A 27320-nucleotide genomic window follows, 5' to 3' on the forward strand; every position below is an offset into this window, starting at 1 on the left:
TTATGCTTGCGCTTATTAGTTAATTTTGAACGTTTTTTTTTACAAAGGGCTCTGATACGTGATTACTTAGAAGTAAGGGTCGTTGATTTTGACGCGTTTACGATAACGGCCGATGTTTACCGAAGGGCTCAACCTTCAACAACAACAATATTGTTATAAAAAATTTTAAATAAGGACTACATTTATTTTTGTATCAGTCTTTAAGCGGTGTTCGTCGCGACAACACGTATGCTGCTCCCACATCCTTGTGAATTTAAATAATTTATTTAGGTACTTACCTTACGCTGCTGCTGGTGCTGGTGCTGCTGCTGGTGCTACGCCCCTTGGATGAAGATAGCTATTTTGTGGTAAGTAAATATTCTACGTTAATGTTTTATTTTTGATAAATCAATGGTGCTAATAAATTTTTAATGGGGGGCCCCCCAGGGGTGCAGGGCTAGGTATATGGCATATGGTGAATGGCGTTCGTATATGGTATTTGACTTGTGTACGAACGTCGTTCATTAGGTGATCTATACCTTTGAGACAACTTTAAATTGGGGCCCCCATATAGACATGTGTAATACAAATAATTTTAAAAGCGATTGTGGTCATGTTGATTAAGGCGTTAGCTTGGCGATCGACAGGTTCGTGGTTCAAACCCTACACCGAACTTTTTTATTAAAAATAAATTTATTTAAATATCTGTATGTCTATGGCGTCATACGCCAGGCGGATGACGTCATGCGTATCATATTAAGTTTCAGAGGTGTTGGTGACGTCATACGCCAGACGTTACGGTGGTGACGTCATGCGTATAAATTGGTTACAGTTACCCCAAGTTACAGTTACCTTCCTTATAGCGCTTGAGCTACCCGATAGGTGGCGCGCGGTAGTTCCGGAGGTAGACGTTAGATGGCGTTCGACGTCTACGTACACTGTTGCCGGATGCATAGCAATATGCGACGTTGCCAAATCTAAAAATCAGAAGATTTAGGGAAATTACATAAATTAATTAAAATTAAAATTACATAACCCATGTTATAAGATTTACATGGGTGGGTCGCTATGGACGGGAAAATTTCCCTAAATTTAGGGAAAAAATGGGGGTTGACCTTGGGCTAAGGTGGCCCCATACCTACTGATATCGAAATTACAAACATCAATATCGATTTTCTGCTTAACTTTTCTCATTTTTTTTCACATATATACGATGTTTATTCGATCACGTCTTCAGTTGTAATGAGAACGTCAAAGGGTAAAGGTCTCTTAAATAGGGCTATCAATAAATTACCATTTGAACTTCATTTACCTGGTTACCAGTATTGTGGTTCGGAAACAAAGCTTGCTAAACGATTAACCAGAGGAGATCCAGACATAAACGAATTAGATCGATCGTGTAAGGAGCACGATATCGCATACTCGAAAGAAAGGGATTTGAATCAACGACATCAAGCCGATAAAGTGTTGGAGGAAAAAGCGTGGGAAAGAGTTAAAGCTTTGGATTCTAATATCGGAGAAAAAAGTGTGCTGGTCACAAATGCAATGAAAACAAAACGAAAGCGGTGGGTATTAAACGAAAACCTTTCAAATCTTTTATTGTTAATAAAGTAGAGACATATTAAACATTATGGTAATGGTACCGTCAAGGATGATATTAAACTAGCACTGGGAGCAGCCCGCATGAGTGTTAAACAAGCTGGTGGTAGAAGAAAAGTTAAAGTACTCAGAGTTATACCAGTACCTAAAGTCGGAGGAATTTTACCTCTTATTCCGCTCTTCGCAGGTCTAAGTGCTTTGGAAGCCCTTACCGGATGCGCCGCTTCCGTTGCTAAAGCTGTTCAAGATAGCCGAGCGGCAAGAGATAAATTAAAGGAGCCTCAACGACACAACGAAACCATGGAAGCCATTGGGTTTGGTAAAAGAGGAAGCGGAAGGAGAAGCGGACCTTGCCAAACACAAGACAGGATATGGATTATTTCTTCGGAAGCAAACGCCAAAAAACTACCAATAAAGCTACCCAATCGACCTTTGTCTAACCTAGATATACAGAAATATGTAAAGAAATTAAAAATTGCCAACTTCAGAGGAGTCTTTATGCGAAATACTCTACCACAAACACCTAGAACGAACGAGTGTGGTGTTGTAAATTTGGACGAGATTGAAGGAGATGGAACTCATTGGGTAGCATATAGAAAAACAAGGGATAAAGTTGTGTATTTTGATAGTTTTGGAAATTTAAACCCACCAAAAGAAATTGTTCGATATTTCAAGAAATGTAAAATATATTATAATTACGATCAGTACCAAACATATAATACTTACAATTGTGGTCATCTTGCATTGTCTTTTCTCTATAATAATAAATAATTATAAAAGAACATGTGTTTTAATTTCACGCTCAGTCATGTCTCAGACATTCACACTGAAAGCGTGGATATTAATCCTCCAATAGAACTCGATTCTAGATAAAGTTATTCTCTAGCTCTGATATACCTCAGTACCTGGAATTCAATACCGAATATCGAACCAGGCCGAAATAAGTTTCATTATTCTGTAGACGGTATAAAGCAGATAATTGAAATTCCAACAGGATCTTACGAGATTACCGACATTGACGAGTATTTGCAAAAAGAGTTAAGTTCGAAGAGTAAAACCGTTATAACGTTACACCCTAATAATAATTATACACTAAAGTGTGAAATAAAGTGTATCTACGATATAGATTTTCAACCTGAAGATAGTATTGGAAAAATATTAGAATTTTCACCGCAAGTTTTAGTTGCCAACAAATTGCACAAATCAGATATACCTGTGGAAATTTTTCCTGTGGTAACAATACGTATCGAGTGCAATATCATATCTGGATCGTATTACATTAATAATCCATCTCATACACTGTACGAGTTTAGTCCAAGCGTAGATCCTGGCTTTAGTATAATTATCGAACCCAGGAATCTAATCTACCTTCCAGTAAATAGAGATTTTATTGATAACATTACATTAGATATATTAGATCAGGAATCAAGACCGGTCAACTTTAGAGGTGAAGACATTGTTATACGTTTGGAGCTTAAGAAGAATGGGTTTAACTTTTAAACCTTACTATTTAAATACCAGATCACAGAGCAATCAATCAGTTAGTACTTGTACGCCGAAGCAGACGCTCACGTCCAAGAGCATACTTCAGCTTCACCATATTATCAGTAAATATGGAGTCCGTATCAGAAAAACTACAAATATTCCAACCGGTCAACGTAGATGAATCCATTGCTCGAGAAGAATGGCATACGTATCACCCGTTCACCAAATCATTTAAGACCAGCGATGAGATAGAAATTGTTATTAATCAAAAGGATGTGTTTATGGATATTAGCCAGGCCGAATTATACATTGAAGCCAAATTTCTGGAAGACGTATCGACAGCTGTGAAAACAGGAAAATGTTCCTTAACAAATAACGTTGGAGCATTTCTATTTGAATCGATAACGTATGAATTGAATGGAAAAGTAATCGATAAAGTACGAGATCCAGGGCTTATAAGTACCGTTAAAAGTCTTTTGTGCCTCAATCAAAATGAAAGTACTGCCCTTGATGTAGCGGGATGGAATTGGCCGAGCGGCACTGTGAAATCATATGAACCAGAAACGGATAATTTCAGTCTCCTAATACCATTAAATTCCTGTTGAACGTCTTCTCCGATTATACTAGCGCTATTATGGGAATGCAGAAATTGAAGCTTGTACGTGCCAAAAAGGATGACAATTGCTATGTTAATTCAGAGGGAAACAAGAAAGCAGACATCACCATTTTGAATATCGAGTTAAGAGTAAAACATATCTACCCGAGCGATTCTGTGAAATTAAAATTGTTTGAAGCAATTTCCAAGGACAAACCGATATTTATTGGATTTAGGAAATGGGAAATTCATGAACTACCTGCTCTACGACAAGCGAGAAAAGAGGTATGGACAGTGAAGGCAGCATCTGAACGAGCGAGATATGTTATTGTATTCTTCCAAGAAGATCGAAAAGATAACTATAAAGCTAATGGCACATATTTCGATAATTTGAAAATTACAGATGTCAAGCTTTATCTAAATTCCGAGGCCTACCCATATGAATCCCTAGACTTAAATTTCAACACTAGACAGTTTACTAAAGCCTATTCTACGTATACGGATTTTCAAAAATCGTATTTGGGAAAGATCAATAGCGAACCTTTGCCAGATTTTACCGCTTTTGCCAGTCGAGCCCTATTTGTAATCGATTGCTCAAAACAAAACGAGGCTCTGAAAAGTAATGTGATAGATGTAAAGCTAGAATTTGAGAGTTCGGAAAATTTCCCCGAAAACACTCGAGCATGTTGTATCATCATATACGATCGAGTCATGGAATATTTACCTTTATCAGGACATGTTAGAACGCTAATTTAATCAGTTGCTGCAAGACATTGATACGATGAAGCTCGTTGTTATAGATGTACAAGGATTTTCCATACCCGAATTTGAGGTTAAGGATTTGTCTATATACGATTGAAAAGAAATGAAAACCTATACATTTAAACCGAAGATTTGTTACCACCATATGCCGATACACCATAAGAAGACGATAAATTATATATTTCACAATGTTCATGGAATCCCTTATAATTCAGGGTATTTACCCTATAAGGCGATGTATGGCATAATATAGGAGGAATTGGAAGGTGTCGATATGGTTTTCGTTAAAGGACATATTAAAAAGGAATTTCTGCTGTGCACGTACAACGAAATGAATCTTGATCCACCCTGTATAGTGAACTTGGAATTTATTTCTGAACCTGTACCGAAATTAGAACAATCATATAGTAATAATTGTTGTTCAGGCTAGCTAAGACATTTTTGTTAGATTATAATAATTGTTTATAGTTTAAAGTTACTCTACTCTGTTAACAAAGTTGAAGAAATTTCCCATTATAAAAACCTTTTATTAAGGTACCTTACCTTTAAGATGATAAACGACCCTACTTTATATTCGTAAAATTATAACTTTAACTTAACTATTACCACTGGGACTTTTGATCGTAAAACTATATAGCTGTCGCAGACGTCTGTCTATCTAAACAATGTAAGTTTAGGACAATGTCGTCCACTGTTATGAATATTAGATTTAAGAACATGAAAATTGTATTGTGCGCATATGGCTACTTTTTGAAGTGAGACTTTATTTAAGAGACTGGAACGTGGTTCTAGAGAGAGTACGCTTTACGCGTCCAGAGTACGCACGACGCGTCGAAAGACGCCATCCGCATATCGACAGTTTTTTCTTTGGCTTTTATAATATTGTTACGAGAAATTTTAAACGTTCTTATTTTAAGTATTATTAATAAGTTTCACTTGTGTTATATTTGTCTACAATATAAGTGTGTAAAAGTTATCGTTGTTGAATGTTATTTCAACTGATCCTTCGACAGTCCAACTACCAGAATCATCCAGATTTTGGTTCTCCGCCAAGATACATTTTGGTCCTACAAGCCAGAAACATTTTGGTCTTACGAGCCCCAACCAATTGTAATTATCATAGACTAGAAATATGTTCTTGTACTGTGAATAATGCTCATATATTATATGATTATATTATAAACCTGTTAACTCAATAAATTTAAATCTATTAATATCTTGTATTTTTTTTTACTTATGCTTTTGAAGAAGAAGTGAAAGTGCTGATAATTCAAGTTAGGAAATTGAAAACTCGTATTGATTGGGAAGATTATTGTATATTGTTATTTGAATATTGTTTACCTATTTTTTATAATTTACTAGATGAGAGAAATGTGGAAAATAAAAACACAGTGAAGTGAAACAAATTGATTTATTTATAATAAATACTCTAAATATTGTTTTTATAAAATCAGTCTTGTACAATATAAAAGTTTGAAAAATGATTTTCAGTACTGGTAAATTCATGTGTAAAATAAATATATAATAAAAATAATTATTTATGTTAGGAAAAAATTACTAAATTTGAATACAGCTATTGAAAAGCTTAAATCAAACAGTAGACATAGTAGAAAACGTCTAAATTTGTATACAATATAAATATGTTAAATATAGTAAGCTAAAATATATTGAATATAATACTAAATAAAAAATAATATAATAATAACATAAAAAATATAATAATAATATAAAAAATTTGTATACAATATAAATATGTTAAATATAGTAAGCTAAAATATATTGAATATAATACTCTGAATAAAATATACTCAAAATATAAAAATAAAATTAACCCATCCTCTTAAACATGAAAGTAACTAAATATTAATAAATAAATAAATCAATAAATATCGAAGGAAATAGAAGTAAAAAAATAGCTGCCATTTGTTTCAACCTATAGACTTTCCGATTATTCATCCCTATATTTTCCTAGATCTTTATAGCCCCATGCGAGCGTGTACTCGGAATTGGGAATAAGAAATCTCTTAATCGTTCACGTATGATAAGACAATCTTATTTTTTAGCTCTATATACATATTGTGTAAATGTGAACGGAAAGTGTTCATCGAGCGATAGATTTTCGTACCTGCTACATCAACCGTGTTTTTATAATCATCCAAACTAATATCTTGTTGGGTGATGTAGTCAGGCACGCCCTTGGCCTTTTTCGTTAACTCACCATCCACATTTACACAATATGCTTTAGCCCCAGTTCCATAAAACTCCCACAAAATTTTTCCTGCATATTCATCCTTCATACGGCCTAACACAGACGAATTTGCAGGAATATTATGTGGGTTGTTTTGCGAGTAATTTGACGTATCGAATCTATCTAAATTTTCGCGCATGTCATCATAAAAATTGTCGGTTTGAATTTGTAAAATTAGAGAATCGGTGTCAGTGTAGAGAAGTGAAGCTTTATTACTGTACTTTGGTTTAATATAGCTATACAAAAAAATCATACATAATAGTTTTGGAGATTTACAAAATTGAAAAGCCTACGTAAATAGGTTTATTATATACGATTTTCTGTTTAGCCATATGTATTGCGACTAAATTTTCGCTAAAAATCGTTAAGTCTTTAAAATGCGGCTTGGAAATGTACGCTTCTGCCCCTAGCTTTCTACCAATATTTTCCCAGTGGGTAACTAATTTAATATTTACCCGTTTCTCCACGTTCTCCACTGTTTTTCCAAATACAGCGTTATTCATAAGTTTGAAAAAATCTTTTTCAAACTTATTTTCAGCGTTATTAAGCTTTGCTGTATTTAGATCAATGTAGGTTTTCAACCAGGGAGATTGGTTAAAGGATAAAATGCGATGAATTTTGGCAAGTCGACCATGGTTCAACGCTTGTTGTAAATTTTGATAATGAATTACATATCTAACTTTAGAATTAAAATTGGGTATTAATTTTGAAACTTGAGATCCCTCTGGTTGAACAGACTCTGGGCAAAAGGGTAATTCGTTGTGCAAATCATGTAAATGCTCCGGATACTTTAAATCAACTTCAAAAACATAACCTATATTAGAATTTTTATCGATATTCATAAAATTTAAGTTTGAAATTTCTTCTTCTGTTAGCCACGTAAAGTTACCTGTTGGTAGATATTGCGAAAAAAAATTATAGCAGAACTAAACCCTGAGTATATACTCTCTGTATACAATCAAATGGCTTATAAATTCAAGTTCCCTATTGATTGGAAGAAAGCTAAACTTATTTTATTACCTAAAATAAACAAAGAAATTCATGATCCAACAGCATACAGACCCATTAGCTTACTGGACGTAGAGGGAAAGCTCTACGAACATGTGATATTGGGAAAGCTAAAAGAAGAACTCTCGCAGCCCGAAAAGTCTCTCCGAAAAACAGTACGGCTTTAGAAAGGGTCGACAAACTGTTGATGCCATACGTGAAGTACTCAAAATTGCAGATGATGCTGCAAACTTTGCTCCTCAGAACAGAAGAATCTGTGCAGTTATCACCCTTGATGTGCAAAATGCATTCAATAGCGCCTCATGGCAACAAATCCTAGAGGCACTAGATAGAAGAGGCTGTAACGAAAATTTATTTTCGTTGTGCTTGCCTTCGGATTATTTTACTTTTAAACGAGGTTTTTACAGTTTGCAATTTTACTCGCATTGACACTTGGCCTTCGGTACCAACTTTTTCCCCGTTGGATGTTGTGCGTCGGATACTAGAATTAGATAAACGTTCAATTCGATAATCAATTATTTATAATAATTATCGTATATATATATCGTTAATCAATTGTTATAATCAATTAATATAATTAATTAATTTAAAATATATTTTTTTATCGTTCTTTAATAATTCTCAATGGTACTTAGCAAAGTTGAACTTATTATTTGGATTTTAATATGTTTTTGTTCAACGATTATAAATTAAGTTGCTCTTTTCATGGATCGTACCATCCATCACGAGAATCCATGGAGTACCAAATTACACCAAATGGTACGGTGTACAAAATATTGCAGACTGTAAAAACACCGTAGATTGTTTTAGGCAATTCATAATACAATAGTTGCAATTTTTGGTTGCCTACCTACTGTTTGAGATTCATTTGTTTATTTTTAACAGAGGTTAAGTGAATTTTCCTTGTTATCAGTGCTAATTGATTAAGATGCAATTGTTTCCTTCATTTTTAAGGTATGTAAGGAGTCGTTAAGTATTAATTTTATTAGTAGTTGAAATTTTATCGAGAATTAGTTTAACAACGCATGACTATTTTTAATTCGATCTGATATGTCAAGATTTTCGGGAGAAGGGGTATGGTTAATATAAAACTAAAAATTTTAAAAGTTTGCTTCTTCTCTTCTCATCTCTGCTCTGGGCATTTGGCCATTATTCCAATCTGTTTGAGATTTTTTATTTTTTTTTTTCTTCAAGACTGCACGCTGAAGGTACGATTTTAGATAATTTTACTACGGTTCTATTTAACAATTTATTTCAGCAATTATTTCATTACTTAATATATTTTCTAAACGTAGGTAACTACCTATTGTTTTTTATTTTTGTTTTTTTACATAGCTACAGTTTTTTTCTCATAAGAGCACGTGCTTAGACTTATCGTAAGATAGTTACTCTACTATCTTTCGAGTTATAAATAACTAATTATTTTCTTTATTTTTTCTACCTATATATAAATACGGAGACGCCACAACGTGGAACAGGAAACCACAGACAGGTGTTCGATACCGAGCCAGGCTGTCCGAGAGAACCAACTGCTGCAGGAGTACAATCAGGAATGTCCCAGGAAAAGCAGGCCCTTGGTAAGTAAAGCTTTTATAATATCATTATTATCGACGATTGTCACCTTTTAAAAACTTTACTTGCCAGAGGGTGGCTTCTCCATACCTGGACCCTGTGGTGGTTATTTTTCTCTGTTGGACGGGCTCCTCGACAGATAAGATTTTTTTCTAATTTTTCTTTTCTTGCCTTATCTGTCGATTACCTTAATTTTAATAGATCGTAAATTTATTATTAATATTTATTTTTATAATTTAAATCGTCTCTTCGTATTGCATTTTTTTTAGATTTTGTTTTTTAGCACGTGCAAAGTAATAAATAATAGTCTGATAGAACCACGGTTTTTTTTATCCAATTTTTATTATAAAATCGTACCTATAGTGTGGTAGTGGTCTTGATATTTTTTTATTAAATTGATTTTACATTTTTTTGAGAGAGACAGAGAGAGATATACATTTTATCTTTGCTTATTTTTTTAAAATAATTTGGACCAATACTCAATTCTAATTTCATTTAAGCTGTTATAGCCAGATTTCAAAATTTATTCAATTAAATTAAAATTTTATTTAATTATTAATATTAAATTTTCAAGTTGATAGTAGAATTTTGTCTGTTATTCATAGTTTTTTTTATTGGTTGGCTTTTAGAGAAAACTAACAATTTATTGGTTAAATACCAATTTGTTTTTGATGCCTTTCGGCTTTTGTATTTTAAAATTGATCAATTTTAATTTTAAAGCTAGCTTTAATTTTTATTCTTATTAGTAATAATTAGATTTAATTTAAATATTGTTAAGGTAAATAACTATACCTTTGATCTAAATTTTAATTTACTGTCATTGTACATTTTATTGGCCACAACAGACAGTCGACTTGGTACTGTTGAACACTACCACATAACTGGGTACTTAAACATTATTTCGAATAGCATACTGCTGTTTATTATCTTCTAGGAAGATACGAGAATTGATCCTCCCCATAAGTAGCTCACGCACTGAGACTGGTGGAGTCTCACAAGCTCTCCAACGTTAGCCGAACTGTTACGCTACCCACCAGCGGACGAGTGCAGCGAAGAGGGTGAGGCCTTTCTCCCAACCAACGAACCAACCGAAGCAGATGAAAATTTAAGTATCCCAGTTATATTGTATCTAACCTTATATAGTCAAGACTGTCACAGCCAGCCAATTGTATTAGTATAAGTTAGAATATAGGTAGTATTTAAAAACAAAAAGAACTTGTTTTATTTAATTCCAAAGCATACTTCTAAATTCATCAACATCCAGAATTTTGTGGGTTATACATTTGGCACCTGAAACGTGGGGCTCTTGGCATTTTGTCGAGACTGCACTTTGGAAGTTTGCTTTGGAGTTGAATATTTTGACTGTATTTAGTCTTCTCTCAAATTTTAGTAACCAGAATTTTCTCTTTCAAAGAATTCTATTATCATATTAAATTCCAAAGTTCAAATTCTGAACTTGAGCTATAAAGGCAGTGAAGTCTGCACTTTCTCCCTCGGCAATCCCTTGGTCCTCAGTGATCTCATTACCACGTCTGGTCTCATAATTAGCAATAAGACCATCAATTGTGGCTTGATTAGGAATTCTTGAGACCCATCCGGCATATCTGTTTAGAGCTGTCTCTCCTTGTATTTTGACTCTTAATTCTTTAGCTACATAACCCAAATTGCGAAACATAGTGGATTTTGCGGGTCCTAGATCTTTTCTAAAGCCGTAGTACATATTGTTTCCTACGAGTTGATATGCCGCATGAAAATGGGTCCAATCATCTTTTAGCATAAGACTTATCCGTCCCCAACAAAAGTTGGGATTGTCCCGAATGGCATTAACAATTGTAAAATAGCATGTGAGACCACCACCTGCTGCTTGTTGCACTGTGAGACGGAGACGTTGCGCAATTTCTGGAATCTGTCCACCCCATCTGGTGAAAATTTCCTGAACATTATCATCATTAATGTGTGTTCCATAAATTTTGTAGATCATAGGTAACACTGCGGTATTGATTTCAACAACTTTTCCTATGTCATCAGTGATTCCTTTACTAACTTTAGCTATGAAAGCCGTTGAAACAACTAGCTATGAAAGCCGTTGTAACAGCTTTAGTAGTGGCTTTAGCTAAAGGTTGAACTAAGACAAACTTGGTAAACCAATCAACAATAACAAGGACATACTGATTTCCATTCTTAGATCTAGGATACGGGCCTAATAAATCAGCGGAAATCATTTGAAATGGAAAATTTATATTACGGTAAGAACCCATTAAACCAGCTCTAGGAAAATTTGAACTTTTACTTGCTGCACAGATGCTACATCTTTTTACGTATTTAATAACATCTTGCCGTAATTTTGGCCAATAATATAATTCTAGGATACGCGATAGTGTCTTAGATAATCAAAAGTGACCCGCAGTTGGATCATCGTGGTACATTTTAAGACATCAGTACGATTTGGGTCGGTACTACAATTTTCCATTCATATGAATTATTCAACAAAATATTTTTATGAGAAATATGTTTATAAATAATATTGTCTTTGATACAAAAAGTAGGATACTTGTCCGGATCAGTCTGAATGTTATCAAAAAGAGTTTGGTACCATTTGCAAGGCTTAAAACTAGAAGAATTTAGTACAACTAATTCAGAATTAGAACGCGATAAGGCATCGGCCACTACCATCGTAGAACCTTTCCTATGAACAATTGTAAAATCAAACTGTGCTAATTTTAAAGACCACCGAGCCAGTCTTCCCGCTGGATTACTCATATTTTTCAACCAAATTAATGAAGCATGATCCGTTTCTACAGTAAAATGGGTCCCCTCAACGTAGCCTCGAAAACGTTCGATACCAAAAATCACTCCCAAACATTCCTTCTCCGTTACAGTGTATTTACGTTCACATTTGTTTAAAGTGCGGCTTGCGTACGCTACCGGATGTTCTACACCGTCTGACCTCTGATAGAGCACAGCTCCAAGACCAGTGTCACTAGCGTCTGTTTGGATAACAAAAGCCTCATTGAAATCCGGAGCAGCCAAGACCGGACTGGTGGTGAGTCGATTTTTGATATCAATGAACGCTTTTTCCGCCTCATCAGTCCAAGTTATCGGCTGACCCTTTTTTCGGCCCTTTAAAAGATCAGTAATAGCGGAAGAAGTAGAACTAAAATTTTTAATAAAACGGCGGTAATAACTTACCAAGCCGATAAAACGTTTAATTTGAGTAGTAGTTTTAGGAACTGGAAAATTTAAAATAGAATCTACCTTCTCAGGGTTGGTTCTTAAACCATTTTGATCTACAAGAAAACCTAAATATGTAAGAGATGGTCTACAAAATTCGCACTTGTCTAAATTAATAGTTAAATTAGCATTCTTCAACCGATAATAAATTTTCATTAAAATATCCTGATGGGTTTGAAAATCAGGAGTAGCTACGATAATATCATCAAGATAACAAAAAGCAAATGGTTCCAAACTAGGATCTATAACTTGATTCATCAATCTCATCATAGTTTGAGGAGAATTAGATAAACCAAAAGGCATAACCTTAAAATTAAAAACACCCCGGCCATGAACAATAAAAGCAGTCTTTTGTTTAGAACTTTCTTCCAAAGGAACCTGATAAAAAGCCTTACGAAGGTCTATCGAAGTCAGATATTTAGCGTTTCTTAATTTATTTAAAATTCCGTCGATCAAAGGTAAAGGATAACTATCTTTAACGGTAATTTCATTTAATTTACGACCATCAAAACAAACTCTATATTCGCCATCCTTTTTCTTGACTAGCCAAAGTGGACTAGACCAAGGAGATTGTGAAGGTTCGATAATACCCAAAGAAAGCATCTCATCAATCTCTTCATTTAAAAATTTCTGCATAGCCGGTGATAACGGATACTGTCTTTGCCTGAAGGGCTTAGCTGTACCAGTATCGATATGATGAGAGATTAAATTAGTGAGACCAAGTTTGTCTTTAGAAGAAAGCCCTTTAAACAAATTTATTATGTTCTCAAGTGACTGTTTCTGGTAAGAAGATAAATTTTCAAAAGAAGTAATAGTATTAATGGTACAAATATCCTGCTTTTCAGACTCATGCAAAAAATATCTAGAATTAAGATAATCAATAGTAAAACCAAACATTTTAAGAGCATCTATGCCAAGTATAAGTTCGTGACATAACGACGGTACAACTAAAACTTTAAGATTTAACGTCTGACTACCTATAGTCAACGGTAAATATACATAACCAACAACGTTTAATGAACGACCGTCGGCTGCAGACACGTTAAATAAACGATCAGAGTGAACTTCAAGATTAAATTTGTTAATAATATTATACGCATCGCTACCCAAAATTGAACTATTTGATCCATCATCAATTAATGCCAGAAACACATGATTAAAACACGATATAGATATATAATGACGATTATCTTGAACCTTTTGCGTCAGCAAGGGACTTATATTTTTAGTTGGAGAAAAAGAAAAATTTCGCACGATTTTGAGCCAATTATCCCAATCAGTTAACTGTGATTTTAATTGTTTTGAGGTTGGTTTTTTGGTTTGGGATCTTTGGTTTTGGTATTGTGACCTTGTTGAGACGTACTTGGTAAATTGGCGCTTCGGACGGTGGTTTGATTTCCGGACTGTTGATTTTGAAACGGACCAGTGGTCGCTCCTCTGGGGCCACCACTGGTGCCGGCCAAGTTTTTTGAAGTACACTTGGGACAATTTGGTCTTGTTTTATTTTTGTAACCACAAGAGAAACAAAATATCGTTCGCGGACTACGACAATTACCGTAAGCATGTCCTACCCGATCACAATTCCAACAAGTAACATTGTTACTGAGAGTACTAACATTTTTACTACTGAAATTTCCCGAAGATGAACCACAGCTAAGATCAGGCTCCAGTAAACCAGACGTACGAGAAGGTGGAGGTTTATAACGATCAGACAAAGATAATGATTCCTCAATACGTTTGCAACTAGTAGATAAACTGGCAATAGTGCTAGTATCAACCAAAGCTAAATGTGAAATATAATGTGGCAATAAATTACGTCTTATTTGGTTTACTATAGTCTGCTCATCAGGAGGATTCGATAATCTTCTAAATAAGCTCTCCATAACTGCAATATAAATAGTAACACGTTCTTTAGAACCCTGAGTTCGTTTCCTAATTTCCTCCAAAAGATCTATATCATAATGATAGGGAAGAAAATCTTCCTTTAATTTAGTTACTAAACTATCCCAATCCGAAACACGACTTTTATTACTAACAAACCAAGTCCATGCTTGGTCTTTAAAGAGATCCAATGCGGACGCAAAAAGTTCTGATTTAGAAAGTCCACGAGCTTGTCGCAAAAGTTCTACTCTCTCCAGAAAAGCAACTAATGATTCATTACTTGAACCCGAAAAATGGACGTTCCATTTAAAAATATTTGCCGAATGTAAACTATGAGATGTAGATGGTAAAGGCATCGAAACTGCTTGAGTTGGTGTAGAAGTCATCGGAGCGAACTCAGATACCTTCGACACAAACTCACCCTCCAAATCAATCAATTTTAATTTTAACGTATCAGCCTGTTGCTGATCGTCGTCAGAGATAATGTTAAAATTATTAAATCTGTTAGATAAATGAGTCAAGCGAGTATCTATACGTTTAAAAGCAGGGTCATTCCTGACTCCAGCATAATTTTTTATCACTGTTAAGGATATGACATAATCATATATAAGAAGTGGCAACCGCGCGAGGAAGTGGCAACGCGGGTGACCCTGTGCCGGTTGACAGAAGAAGAAGACAGACTGAAATAAGACATTGCAATTATTATAATTACACAATCACGTTTCCATTTTTTATAATTTTCTTTCAATACAGTAATTGAAAATTTAATGTGTCAATGTTATTCAACCCAGCCGCCGCTAGTAAGGGCAAGTAACACTCGGAACCAGAGCATCGAAGGCGCTAACATTTTTGGTCCTACGAGCCCGATCGGATGGGTTGAAGATTCTCAAGTCAGTCTCGATTGAAGTCAAGTTTCAAGTCAAAGTTTAACAAGTAACACAAGTAGTAAGTGCAGTATTCCAGTAATCCACTTATCCACTTTTCCAGTTTTCATTGTCGTGTGAAATAGTTGAAAATTCCAGAAATCGTAAGTTTGTTCATGTTTTCTAGCTTTTATTGTCGTTTATTCACAAATTTTAACCAGTAAAGATGAGCGAAACTAACGAAACTTCACTAATGGAGTATAAAAAGAAACGTACTGCGATTAAAGGTAAAATTACGCGTTTTAGAAATTATTTTGAACAATTACGTGTTAACGAAGTGACAGAGCTTGAAATAAATAATTTATCAAGTAGATTTAAAAGATTGAAGTACTCTATGATGAGTTTGATGAAGTTCAAAGTAATATAGAGTCGACTACGGATACTGAATTACCTAGCGACGTAGATAATTTAAGTAGAGAAGAGTTTGAAAATAGCTATTTTAATATTTTAAGTGAAGTTACGAATTTTATTGATATTTTTCAAGGTAATAAGGTTTCTGTTGACAACTCGCAAAGTTTAATAAATCAAGTTCCACGTAATGCGGATTTATTTGACAATTCTATGGTTAAATTGCCAGTTATTAAGTTACCAGAATTTGATGGCAAATATACAGGGTGGCTAGATTTTAGAGATTCATTTTTAGCTCTAGTAGAGAGAAATAAATGTTTATCAAAATTACAGAAATTTATGTATTTGCGAGGTGCTCTAGGTAAAGAGGTTTTTAAGCTAATTGAAAGTATTGCACTTGAAGAAAGTAACTATGATATAGCCTGGCAGTTACTAGTTGATCGCTATGAAAATAAAGATTTAATTATACATAATCATCTTAAGATTTTGTTTGATTATCCTAAAATTACTAGAGAAGATCATGTTGAATTGAGAAGTATTTTAGACACGTATAATATGCACGTAAGGTCTTTAAAGTCCTTAGGCGAAAAAACAGAATCTTAGGGATAGGTTATTAATTTTTTCTTTTAACATCAAAATTTGATTCAAAAACTGTTTGTGCATGGGAGGCTTATAAATCTCAAACAACGCAAGTTTCTAAAGATATTCCTACGATGGTAGACATGAATATGTTTTTAAAATCTAGATGTGATATGCTAGAAAAATTACAATCCACGGAAATAGTTAACAAATTTGTTAGAAAACCCCCAAGTTCTAGTAAAAGTTATGTTATTCATGCTGAATCGCATGGTAATAAAAGTATAAATTGTTTTTATTGTAATAAAAATCACCCCATTTATTCTTGTGAATTATTTTAAATTTGTCTATTGAAGAACGTCGATCTACAGTAAAACGTTTGAAACTTTGTGCTAATTGTCTTTTAAAATCACATTCTACTCCGCATTGTCAAAGGAAAAGATGCCCAAAATGCAATAGTCAACATAATAGTTTATTACACTTTGAAACGACGAATAGTCCCAGTTCGCACACGGCGGGCGGGGCGCCAAGGATATTAGAGGGGACCGGAGGAGCACATCGCGCGTCTCTGCAGATTCAGCATTTTCGGGGATGCCTGGGACATCGGTTAGCGGTCATGCACTAAGCGAGGTTGCCGGCTCGTGTAAAATTAAGGAAGGTCTTCTGACTACCGCGCTAGTATATGTACAGGTCGGAAAACGTCGTGAAAAATGTAGAGCGATGTTAGATAATGGTTCTCAGGGTAATTTTATTACGGAACAGTTATGCGAAAAATTGAATTTAACGCCTACTAGAGTGAATCACGTGGTAGAAGGCGTAGGAACAGCGACTACAAGTGTAAGCCGATTTGTAGAAATATCTGTAAAATCTCGACTTACAGAGTTTTCAATTAATCTAGAATGTATGGTCCTTCAAAAAATTACTAGTAAAATTCCAAGCACGTCATTTCATAAAGATATTTTAAATTTAACGAATGATCTAAAAGAGGTAGAGTTTGCTGATCCTAATTTTAATATTTCACAAGGAATTGATCTATTAATAGGTACCGGAGCGTTTTGGAAATCTTTATGGCCCGAAAAGATCGAGTTAGGAGAAAATCTTCCTGTAATGCAGAACTCTGAATTCGGTTGGATAATTGGTGGCGAGTTATCAGCTAACAAGCCTATCTCTAGTTCAAAGTGCTTTTTAACCATCAGTGTAGATAACCGTGGTTTAGAGCAACAAATTGAGAAATTTTTGGAATATAGAGGAGTTGCCAAAAACAAAGTTCAGTTTTCAGAATCAGATAAAATATGTGAAAAATATTTTAAACAAACGACGACACGCGATCCTGATACAAATAGATTTATAGTGAAAATACCGTTCAAGGATAATTTAAAATTGCTTGGTGATTCACGTGAAATAGCCTTATCTCGGTTTCTTGCATTAGAACGTAGATTTTTAAAAAATGAAAACTTGAAACAGGAATACGTAAAATGTATGCAAGATTTTGAAATTTTAAATCATATGGAAGAAATCGAAGATACAGAGCCTGAAGATCCGCAAGTAGTTATTATCTGAGTCATCACGCAGTTGTTCGGGAAAGTTCTTTAACAACTAAATGTAGAGTTGTTTTTAACGCGTCCGAAAAAACAAGTACGGGTATTTCTTTGAATGATGTACAGTACAGTGGTCCCGCTTTACAAAGTGATTTGTTTGGTATACTTCTAAGATTTAGAATGCATAAATTTATTATTACGGCTGATATATCTAAAATGTTTAGGCAAATACTCGTATCCGCTGAAAATCAAGAATATCAAAAACTATTTTTTCGCGTTAATCCTAGTGATCCAATAAAATGTTATAAAATTAATCGCGTAGTTTATGGTATGGCTTGTGCTCCATTTTTAGCGATACGGTGTATATTACAAGTTGCTTATGATAATCGTAAATTATATCCACAAGTTGCAAATATTTTGGAGAATGACATGTACGTGGACGATCTTATTACAGGCTCTGACACCGAAGACAACATTTTGCAGATTCAAAAGGACATATCCAAGATTTTATCTAGTGCAGGTTTTGATTTACGAAAATGGCTGTGTAATGATTTAAATTTACTAAATAAATTTCAAGTAGAAGAATCCTTAGAAGCTGGTATTCTAAATATAGGTGAAGATGAGTCTAATAAAACCCTAGGCATTTATTGGAATTCTAATAATGACACAATCAAGTACACGGTTGGTAAAATAAATATTTTTAAAATCACGAAACGGTCAACTCTGTCTATAATCAGTCAAATATACGATCCACTTGGACTGTTACAACCAGTAATCATAGTAGCAAAGATCTTAATGCAAGAAATGTGGAAGGAAAAGATCGATTGGGACGACGAACTACCGGAGAATATTTTACAAGAGTGGTTGAGCTTTCAGGAAAATTTAGAATTTATTAATAATATTGAAGTTGAAAGACACGTATTTCTTTCAAACTATATTAGTCTTGAAATACATGGATTTTGTGATTCATCCATAAAGGCATACGGTGCATGTATTTACATTAAATGTACCACAAATAGTTTTTCCAGTTCAAACTTGATATGCAGCAAATCACGAGTAGCGCCAATAAAACAAGTAAATTTGCCAAGATTGGAACTGTGTGGTGCAGTGTTGCTGGCACATTTAATGAAAAATGTATGTGAATCGCTCAAGGTAAATTTTACAAGAAAATTTTACTGGTCAGATTCTATGATCGTATTATGTTGGATTCGAGGATGTCCCAGTGAATGGAAAACCTTTGTAGGTAATCGTGTGGGGAAATTCAAACCCTTTCAAGACCAGACGAGTGGAGACACGTAAAGAGTGAAGATAATCCCGCAGATATGCTTTCGAGAGGTGAGACACCTCAAAGGTTATGTCACTCAAAATTATGGTGGCACGGACCAGACTGGTTATGTTTCAATCGCGATATTATGGAAAATGAAATACAAGTTTTTAAGGACATTCCAGAGCGAAAGTTATTGTGTGGTATTTCTGTGTCAAAACGTTTCTTGTTTCTAGTATTGTTTCGGAATTATTGGAGAGGTGTTCAAGTTTGGAAAGGTGTATCCGCGTATTAGCCTATGTGATGCGATTTTTGGATAATGCGAGAGGGTCGCCCAACAGTAGGCGGACGGATGAATTATCGCCCGTAGATTTGGAAGGTGCGCTGACTCGTATTGTTAGGACGTACAAATAGAGTGTTTTCCTGAAGAATATGCGAGTTTGAGTAATGGTAGGTCTCTTGCTAGTAATTCCAAACTGTTATCACTTAACCCGTTTATGTATGAAAATTTAATAAGAGTAGGTGGTCGTTTAGCCAATTCTAAATATCCTTTTAATATACAACACCAGATCATTATTCCGTATTCTCACAGGTTTACAGATCTTTTGATATTACGCGAACATATTAAATTAATGCATTCAGGCGTGCAAGCAACATTGTTTTCGGTTAGACAAGTTTATTGGGTACTGTCTGGTAGAAACGCGTGTAAACGAGTTATACGGCGTTGTATACGTTGTTTCAAAGTGAACCCTAGATCTTCCGACTATTTAATGGGAAACCTTCCAAGAGAACGTATAACTGTTGCTTTTCCTTTTGCTAATGTGGGAGTGGATTACGGTGGTCCCTTTTTATTAAAGGATAGATCGACACGCGGTGCTAAAATAGTAAAAGCATACTTATGTCTATTCATCTGTATGAGCACAAAGGCAGTACATTTAGAAGCTGTATCAGAACTTACAACAAAAGCATTTCTAGCAACGTTTGATCGTTTCATTAATCGACGTGGAAAACCTGATAATATTTTTTCCGACAATGGAAAAAATTTTATACGGGCAAATACTGAACTTAGAAAACTCTATGAATTCTTGGTTAATAATGAAAAGGAAATTTCAAATTATGCTACACGCGAACGAATAAAATGGAATTTTATTCCGCCTAGATCACCTAACTTCGGGGGCATTTGGGAAGCGAGTATTAAGCGCGCAAAATTTCATTTAAAACATTGTATCGGACCATTTTCCGTAACTTTCGAAGAATTTTCGACTATTTTAGCACGCATTGAAGGCATCCTAAATTCTCGTCCTCTTACCCCTCTCTCCTGTGATCCCAATGATCTGCAAGCCTTGTCACCTGGTCATTTTTTAATTGGACGACCTATCACCGCTATTCCATATCCTGATGTGACGCAGTGCCAAGTAAATCGTCTCGACAAGTTTCGTCGACTTCAAGCTATCAGTCAAGAATTTTGGCGGCGTTGGCAAAGGGAATATTTGCCAGAGTTGCAAGTACGAACGAAATGGAAACGGCATGGCAGCAGTATCATTAACGTTGGAAAACTGGTTCTAATAAAGGACATCAATTCACCTCCGATGTCATGGAAGTTGGGTCGGGTCACGAAGCTACATCCAGGCAGCGATGGAGTGGTGCGCGTTGTAGACATAAAGACCGCAAATGGGCAGCTTCGACGAGCTTTATCGCAAGTTTGTGTGTTACCATTAGACTAACCATGTAGCCGTTAACTGTTGAAAGCGGAGACTTTCAAGGCGGGCGGTTTATGTTAAGGATATGACATAATCATATATAAGAAGTGGCAACCGCGCGAGGAAGTGGCAACGCGGGTGACCCTGTGCCGGTTGACAGAAGAAGAAGACAGACTGAAATAAGACATTGCAATTATTATAATTACACAATCACGTTTCCATTTTTTATAATTTTCTTTCAATACAGTAATTGAAAATTTAATGTGTCAATGTTATTAAACCTAGCCGCCGCTAGTAAGGGCAAGTAACACTCGGAACCAGAGCTATCGAAGGCGCTAACAATCACATTCGACAAATCAAGAAGAGAATCGAGAAATAGTTTAACATCGTCATTAAAAAGAAAAGGGTTGTTAATGGAAACAAGACTTCTATTTGAAGATTGTTGATTCAATACGCCGCGTAAACGTTTACGTTTAGCATCAACGTTCCTGGTGGTTTCTAAACCACGAATACTAAGTTCATAGCATAGTTCGGCATCTTTAAGACAATTTGGATCCATAGTTCAAAATTTACGATAAAAGTTAAGATAAAATTACGATAATCAACGATCAGAAGTGGTAATATGAAATATTTAAAAAATTAAAAAAACTGCCAAAGCCAGATAAAAAAATTAATATAGCCAAAAAATAGCAAAAGAGAAAATTTCAAAATTTAATATGATAATAGAATTCTTTGAAAGAGAAAATTCTGGTTACTAAAATTTGAGAGAAGACTAAATACAGTCAAAATATTCAACTCCAAAGCAAACTTCCAAAGTGCAGTCTCGACAAAATGCCAAGAGCCCCACGTTGGGCGCCAAATGTATAACCCACAACAGACAGTCGACTTGGTACTGTTGAACACTACCACATAACTGGGTACTTAAACATTATTTCGAATAGCATACTGCTGTTTATTATCTTCTAGGAAGATACGAGAATTGATCCTCCCCATAAGTAGCTCACGCACTGAGACTGGTGGAGTCTCACAAGCTCTCCAACGTTAGCCGAACTGTTACGCTACCCACCAGCGGACGAGTGCAGCGAAGAGGGTGAGGCCTTTCTCCCAACCAACGAACCAACCAAAGCATACTTCTAAATTCATCAACATCCAGAATTTTGTGGGTTATAAGGCATCGAGAAGAACTTGATTAAAATCATATCATCATCTTTCAGATCGGTCAATACAAATGGAAGCTGAAAATATTACAAAAACGCTAACCATAAATAGTGGTGTTCCGCAAGGCTCAGTTTTGGGTCCCACATTGTGGAACATTTTATATGATGATTTGCTTAATGTAGAAATGCCTGAAGGCGTTACATTAATAGGGTTTGCAGATGACGTGGCTATGGTAGCAGTAGCCAAAAATGAATGTATATTAATGGATGTTGTTAATACCTCGCTGCTCAGAACATGTAAATGGCTGCTTAGCAGAAACTTGAGATTGGCCCCGAAAAAGACCGAAGCTGTTCTCCTAACCACTAAAAGAAAGTTATCTCCTATAACGTTTCAGATAGCAGACACTATAGTTATTCCAAAACAAGCTATTAAATATTTAGGCGTATGGCTGGACACAAAAAGAACCTTTGCCGAGCATATTAATAAAACTATACAAAAGGTCGAGGGCACCACACGTTTATTAAGCCGACTTTTACCAAATATCGGAGGACCAAAATCGTCTAGAAGGAGGGTTCTTATGGGTGTGGCGCACTCACAAATTCTGTATGCGGCTCCAGCGTGGCACAAAGTGACAGAAAATAAAAGACTTGTGCAAAAACTAGGTAGGATTCAAAGAACTGCATGCATCCGAGTTGCATGTGCGTATCGGTCAATTCGAGAGAGGCCGTAAATATAATATCAAAAATTCCTCCCATAGAACTGCAAATAATAGAAAGGCTTGAAGTTTATGAGGGTATTGCAAAAGATGAAGCCCGAAAGAACTTAGTGAAACGCTGGCAGCAAAAATGGAACAACGGAAAGTACGGACGCTGGACACACAAGCTTATCCCAGACATTGAGACATGGCTAAACTCGATAGGTGAAGTGGACTATTATTTAACGCAAGCACTTTCAGGACACGGGTGTTTTAGACAGTATCCCTACAAACGGAAAAGATCTAGTACTGATCTCTGTAAATACTGTGGAACAGTGAACGGCGTTGAACATACCCTATACTACTGTTTCCGATGGAGTCAACAAAGACATCAATTCCAAATACGCTCAGAACTTACATTTAATATTTCTGACATGATGAAAAGTCTAGTCATGAGCACAGAATCTTGGGAAGGCGCATATAGGACTGCCAGAGAAATAATAGAGACCAAAGAAAAAGAACATCTTCTTTAGACAGCCTAATGCACTGAAGAAATGCGAGAGCGGTTACCGGTGCATAGAAGGCAAAACGAAGGGAGGAGGGTTTTTTTAGTCGGTAAGAATCCGACACTACCAAATATCATACAATATCGTTGGTATTGGTGTCTATGCAAGATTTTTTCCCACCTCATCAAAAAAAAGATATTGCGACATGGCCGCACCATATAAATTGGTAGCATCCAAGTACATAATGCAGGAAGTAGGTTTGGAAGCGTCGTATATAGACATAAATTTATTATTCGCGATAGCTTTTCTAACACTACATTGACTGACACCGACTGACACCGCCGCGAATCCCGTGTTTAAAGAAATGTATCATGTCTAGATCTGTCAATAATTCCAGCTCGATAGATGTTGTCTTCAAAGCAGCCTGAAACGATAGGCCTGGTGCGGTGAAATATTGACAAGGATCGTATGTTTGTAGACACACCTCTCTAAAATTCTCAAAAACATCAGTTAATAATAGTACGTCGGATTTTAAATATATATTCGCCTAAAGTTTGACATTTAAATAAATTCCATACGTTCAATGCACGCTCGTAATCTCCTTGTTTGATGGCTTCTTTTCTAAGTTCGTTATAGAAGCCATCAATGGGTGGAAGCTTGGTATCGTCTAATTTGGAAAAAGAATCTACGTACGAATATGGGAAAACACCCTTCATACGAATAACCTTAAATTCTTCTTCGTTAGGGAAAAACTTTCTAACTTCGCGACACTGTTGAGACGTTAAATTTTGACTTAGTTTATCCAAGCTCGCTGCCATAAAGCGAAAACTGTCTAAAAATCTTAATTTTAAAAATACTCTTTGCTGCCGCTTTTCCTGTTCTTGTTGAGTAACGTCATCATCCACCATAACATGTTTAGTGAAAGAAATATACCTTTCTTTATTTTGGGGGATGACGTCTAATTGTTCTTCCTCAACGGCCAATTCTTTTATAAAAAGATGGCTGTCAAAATTTGATATGTTGTGGAAGAACACAGGAATAAAATTAGGTACTTTAAAATTAAGGTTACAAACAGAGTGAGCCGCACCTCGATAATTTCCTGTTAGATGACAATGGTCCCTTACTCTTTCATCTTCTATATTAAATGGTCTTTCGCAAATATGACAATGCGTTACCTGATAAAACACCGCTTCTTGTACACTACTGAGAGGAGGCATGGATACAATATTTTTCATATATCGGTTGTAGATTGATTTACAATCAGTCTCTAACCAATCAATGAAAACTTTATGTGCATCAGGCCCTCTAAAAGTCTTGAAAATCGACTGAGAATTATCAAAATCGCATTTAATGTAATAGGCAAAAGAATAAGGAACGTGTTGGTGTGTTTTCACCGTATAGGAAATTTCAGAATCCAGCTCGTTTTGCTCTGTTTGTATAGGTTCCAAAATAGTTTCAAAATCAGCGTATACAACAAAAGACACTTTTAATTTTCGTTCCAAATTCGTAAATTTAAGGATATTCTCGGGAATATTTTCGCCATATTTATTTTTCTTTAAATTATCCGAAGGGGTTTCAACTATAACATGACCACAATCGTATTTTTGATGATTTTTTAATTTAACATCTGAAGAAAAATAAACCAAGCCACCATCGCATAAGAATTTTGAATGTTGTTTGCCTGAAAGTTGGTTTGAGATTAGGCGAGACATATTTCTTATTAAACAGTAATGATTATTGCCAGAATCATCACTGATTAATAACAAATGAACATGTCTATCTACCTTATGAGATCTAGTAAAATACAAAGGACCCACAGCTTCAACAATATTCCTATCATGTTTATACGCCTTCTCGAGCCCATAAACATTAATAGGAATATTATTGAGTTGTTCGAATTTTGAAATTTGTTTCAAAGATATCGGAAAATCTATACCTCTCACATCCAATTCCTGTTCAAAAGGCTGATAATTCTGAACTCTGTTAGCGTTCTGAGTCCAATGAATTGGGTGAAAGGCAGCTAAAACCGACCATACAAAACATTTTTGGTCAGTGTTTTGAATGTTCAACACAGCCTTTTTCGCTTCTATTTCCTTCGGTAGTGGTATGTAAGATGAGGCTTTTAGTGGGTTGATTTTATTTACCCTTACATCTACGTGGAGGAGTTGCTGAAGAGTCCAACCTAAACACCGAAAAAATAATTAGTATGGTGAAAAACAGAAAAATTATATACTTACCACTATCTTTTTCATTAAACTCCTGGAATCTCCGCTTAATGATAGTGGTGAACTGTTCAAACATCTCCTCCAAATCAGTGTCCTGGCTTGCTCCCCTGAACCGACAGCCAAAGGACTTGGTTTCCTCCACTTCTTTCGTTTGCAGGAGGAAACGACCAAAAAGCTCCATACCGACTTTCACGTTACCAAACCTTTCGATTTGGCATCTTACCAGCGCAATGACTTTTCTGCGGAGATTATTAAAAAAATCATTAACGTTGATAGGATCTTTTTCGATAAAAGCCGATATGTAGCAATTCGATTTTTGTAAGATGTTTTTACGAGGTAAACACCTTCCTCCTGCATTATCAAGTGTTCTAAAAATATATTTTAATTTGAAACGTGTTAAGCAATAAAAAATAATAAAAAAACTTACCGTTATTGAAACCAAGTCTGGTTCTCTTGACTGCTGAAGGCGTTGTCTCTAACTGATCGACTAAAATAATAGAAAAAATATTTAATATAAAACAAAATAGTTGCTTACTGTTAAAAAATAATAGAAAAAATATGTTAAAATAATTAAATAATTAAATAGGTTAAAATAATAATAAAAAATATAATTACACAATATAAAATAAAATAGTCACTTACTGTTAGCGTCAGAGCTCCTTCTTTTCAGTGGCGCTGCCTCCATATTTTGGGGTTCGACATGATCGGCTAAAATAATAGAAAAAATTATATTTACAATTACGCAATATAAAAATATAAACAACATTTTTAACGCAGAATGTTAAATAAAAATATTTACTTACGATTATTAGAGCTCCCGCTGGTTTGGGGCGTTGTCTTAATTTTTTGAGGCTCGGTATGATCGGCTAAAATAATAGAAAAAAAAACATTTAATATTACACAATAAAAATAAAAAATATTTACTTACCATTACAAATCCTCATATGCCCTTTTTCATCGTATTTTCTAGTGAACATTTCTTGACATACGCCTACATATATCTAAAATAAAAAGGTATTTATAACAAAGAATATAAAATAAAAAATATTTACTTACGTTTACTGAGACTATCACCGGCTTGGAGCGTGGCAGTTTGGATTTGTTCAACTAAAAAATAATATATTTAAAATATTTGAAAAAAATATACAATAAATGAAAACTTACCATCAGCACATATCTTCATATGCCTGGACAGGCTATCTTTCCTGGTAAACACTTTGCTGTGACACACACACAGCGAATCGACAATCGACTTACTAGAATGAGAAGTGGCTATAGACTGATGCTAATTGAAAAATATTGTAAGTTGTTTTGCTGGGAACAATGCTAGACCGGAAACCGCAAACTGATAAGGCCAGTTCGCAGTACAATGTATTTTTCACCAAGTTTGATTTATTTTATTTTTCTGTTTTATTTATCGCTAAAATTGATCTTAAATATTCTAGAAAAACAAAAATTTGTTTTCATAGTCGTTACACAGGAAAACCACAGGAACTGATTAAACCTTTTTTATTTTACATGTATTAGCACCAAGTTTGATTTATTTTATTTTTACTTAAATATTTATCGCTAAAACCAAACGATGGTGACGATAAACTATCATCACGTATTGCTTTTACGTCGTAAATTACAGTTTATTTTTTTCACACACTGTATATACTAAAAAAAAATTGACAGGTGACAGATGACGTAAGACAGGTTTGACATTTGACAGGTTTAACATTTGACAAATGACACGCGCAATGCTATGATCTCACCATGAGCGGCTAAATTCTGACGGTACACGTATTGATTTTTGGCCGCTAGGGGCGCATGGACAGGCTCACAGCTGATTTTGGTAGTAGCCTTGTAGACAATGGGACGTAATACTAGGCGCGATTTTTGAATTAGAATTTTAATATGCATTTATTACATTAATTTTCATTTTGTAATTAGGTAGTTAATTAAACATATATGAATAAGAACACAATAAACAATAAACATATATAATGGTATAGTTATAAACAAAGGTAGTACGAATATAAGTAA

General features: G+C 34.9%; 3 protein-coding genes across 3 annotated transcripts; 2 read left to right on the forward strand and 1 right to left on the reverse strand.

The window, feature by feature from the left end:
• The first annotated feature begins 16798 nt into the window (after positions 1–16798).
• Positions 16799–17767, forward strand: LOC115887023. The gene has a single exon (XM_030906347.1). The coding sequence runs from the start codon at positions 16799–16801 to the stop codon at positions 17765–17767; it is 969 nt and encodes a 322-aa protein (XP_030762207.1).
• Positions 17768–19779: 2012 nt separating this feature from the next.
• On the forward strand, positions 19780–20733 carry LOC115887024. Its single transcript, XM_030906348.1, has one exon. The coding sequence runs from the start codon at positions 19780–19782 to the stop codon at positions 20731–20733; it is 954 nt and encodes a 317-aa protein (XP_030762208.1).
• A 2840-nt stretch (positions 20734–23573) lies between these two features.
• On the reverse strand, positions 23574–25768 carry LOC115887026. Its single transcript, XM_030906349.1, has 3 exons — positions 25720–25768; positions 25305–25660; positions 23574–25249 (listed from the first exon to the last, which is right to left on the reverse strand). Exons 2-3 carry the CDS (start codon positions 25471–25473, stop codon positions 23574–23576), a joined length of 1845 nt encoding a protein of 614 aa, XP_030762209.1. The 5' UTR covers positions 25474–25660; positions 25720–25768.
• Between the last annotated feature and the right edge of the window lie 1552 nt (positions 25769–27320).

Source organism: Sitophilus oryzae, unplaced genomic scaffold (assembly GCF_002938485.1).
Source record: "Sitophilus oryzae breed Bouriz unplaced genomic scaffold, Soryzae_2.0 scaffold_551_pilon_pilon, whole genome shotgun sequence".
Lineage (NCBI taxonomy): Eukaryota > Metazoa > Arthropoda > Insecta > Coleoptera > Curculionidae > Sitophilus > Sitophilus oryzae.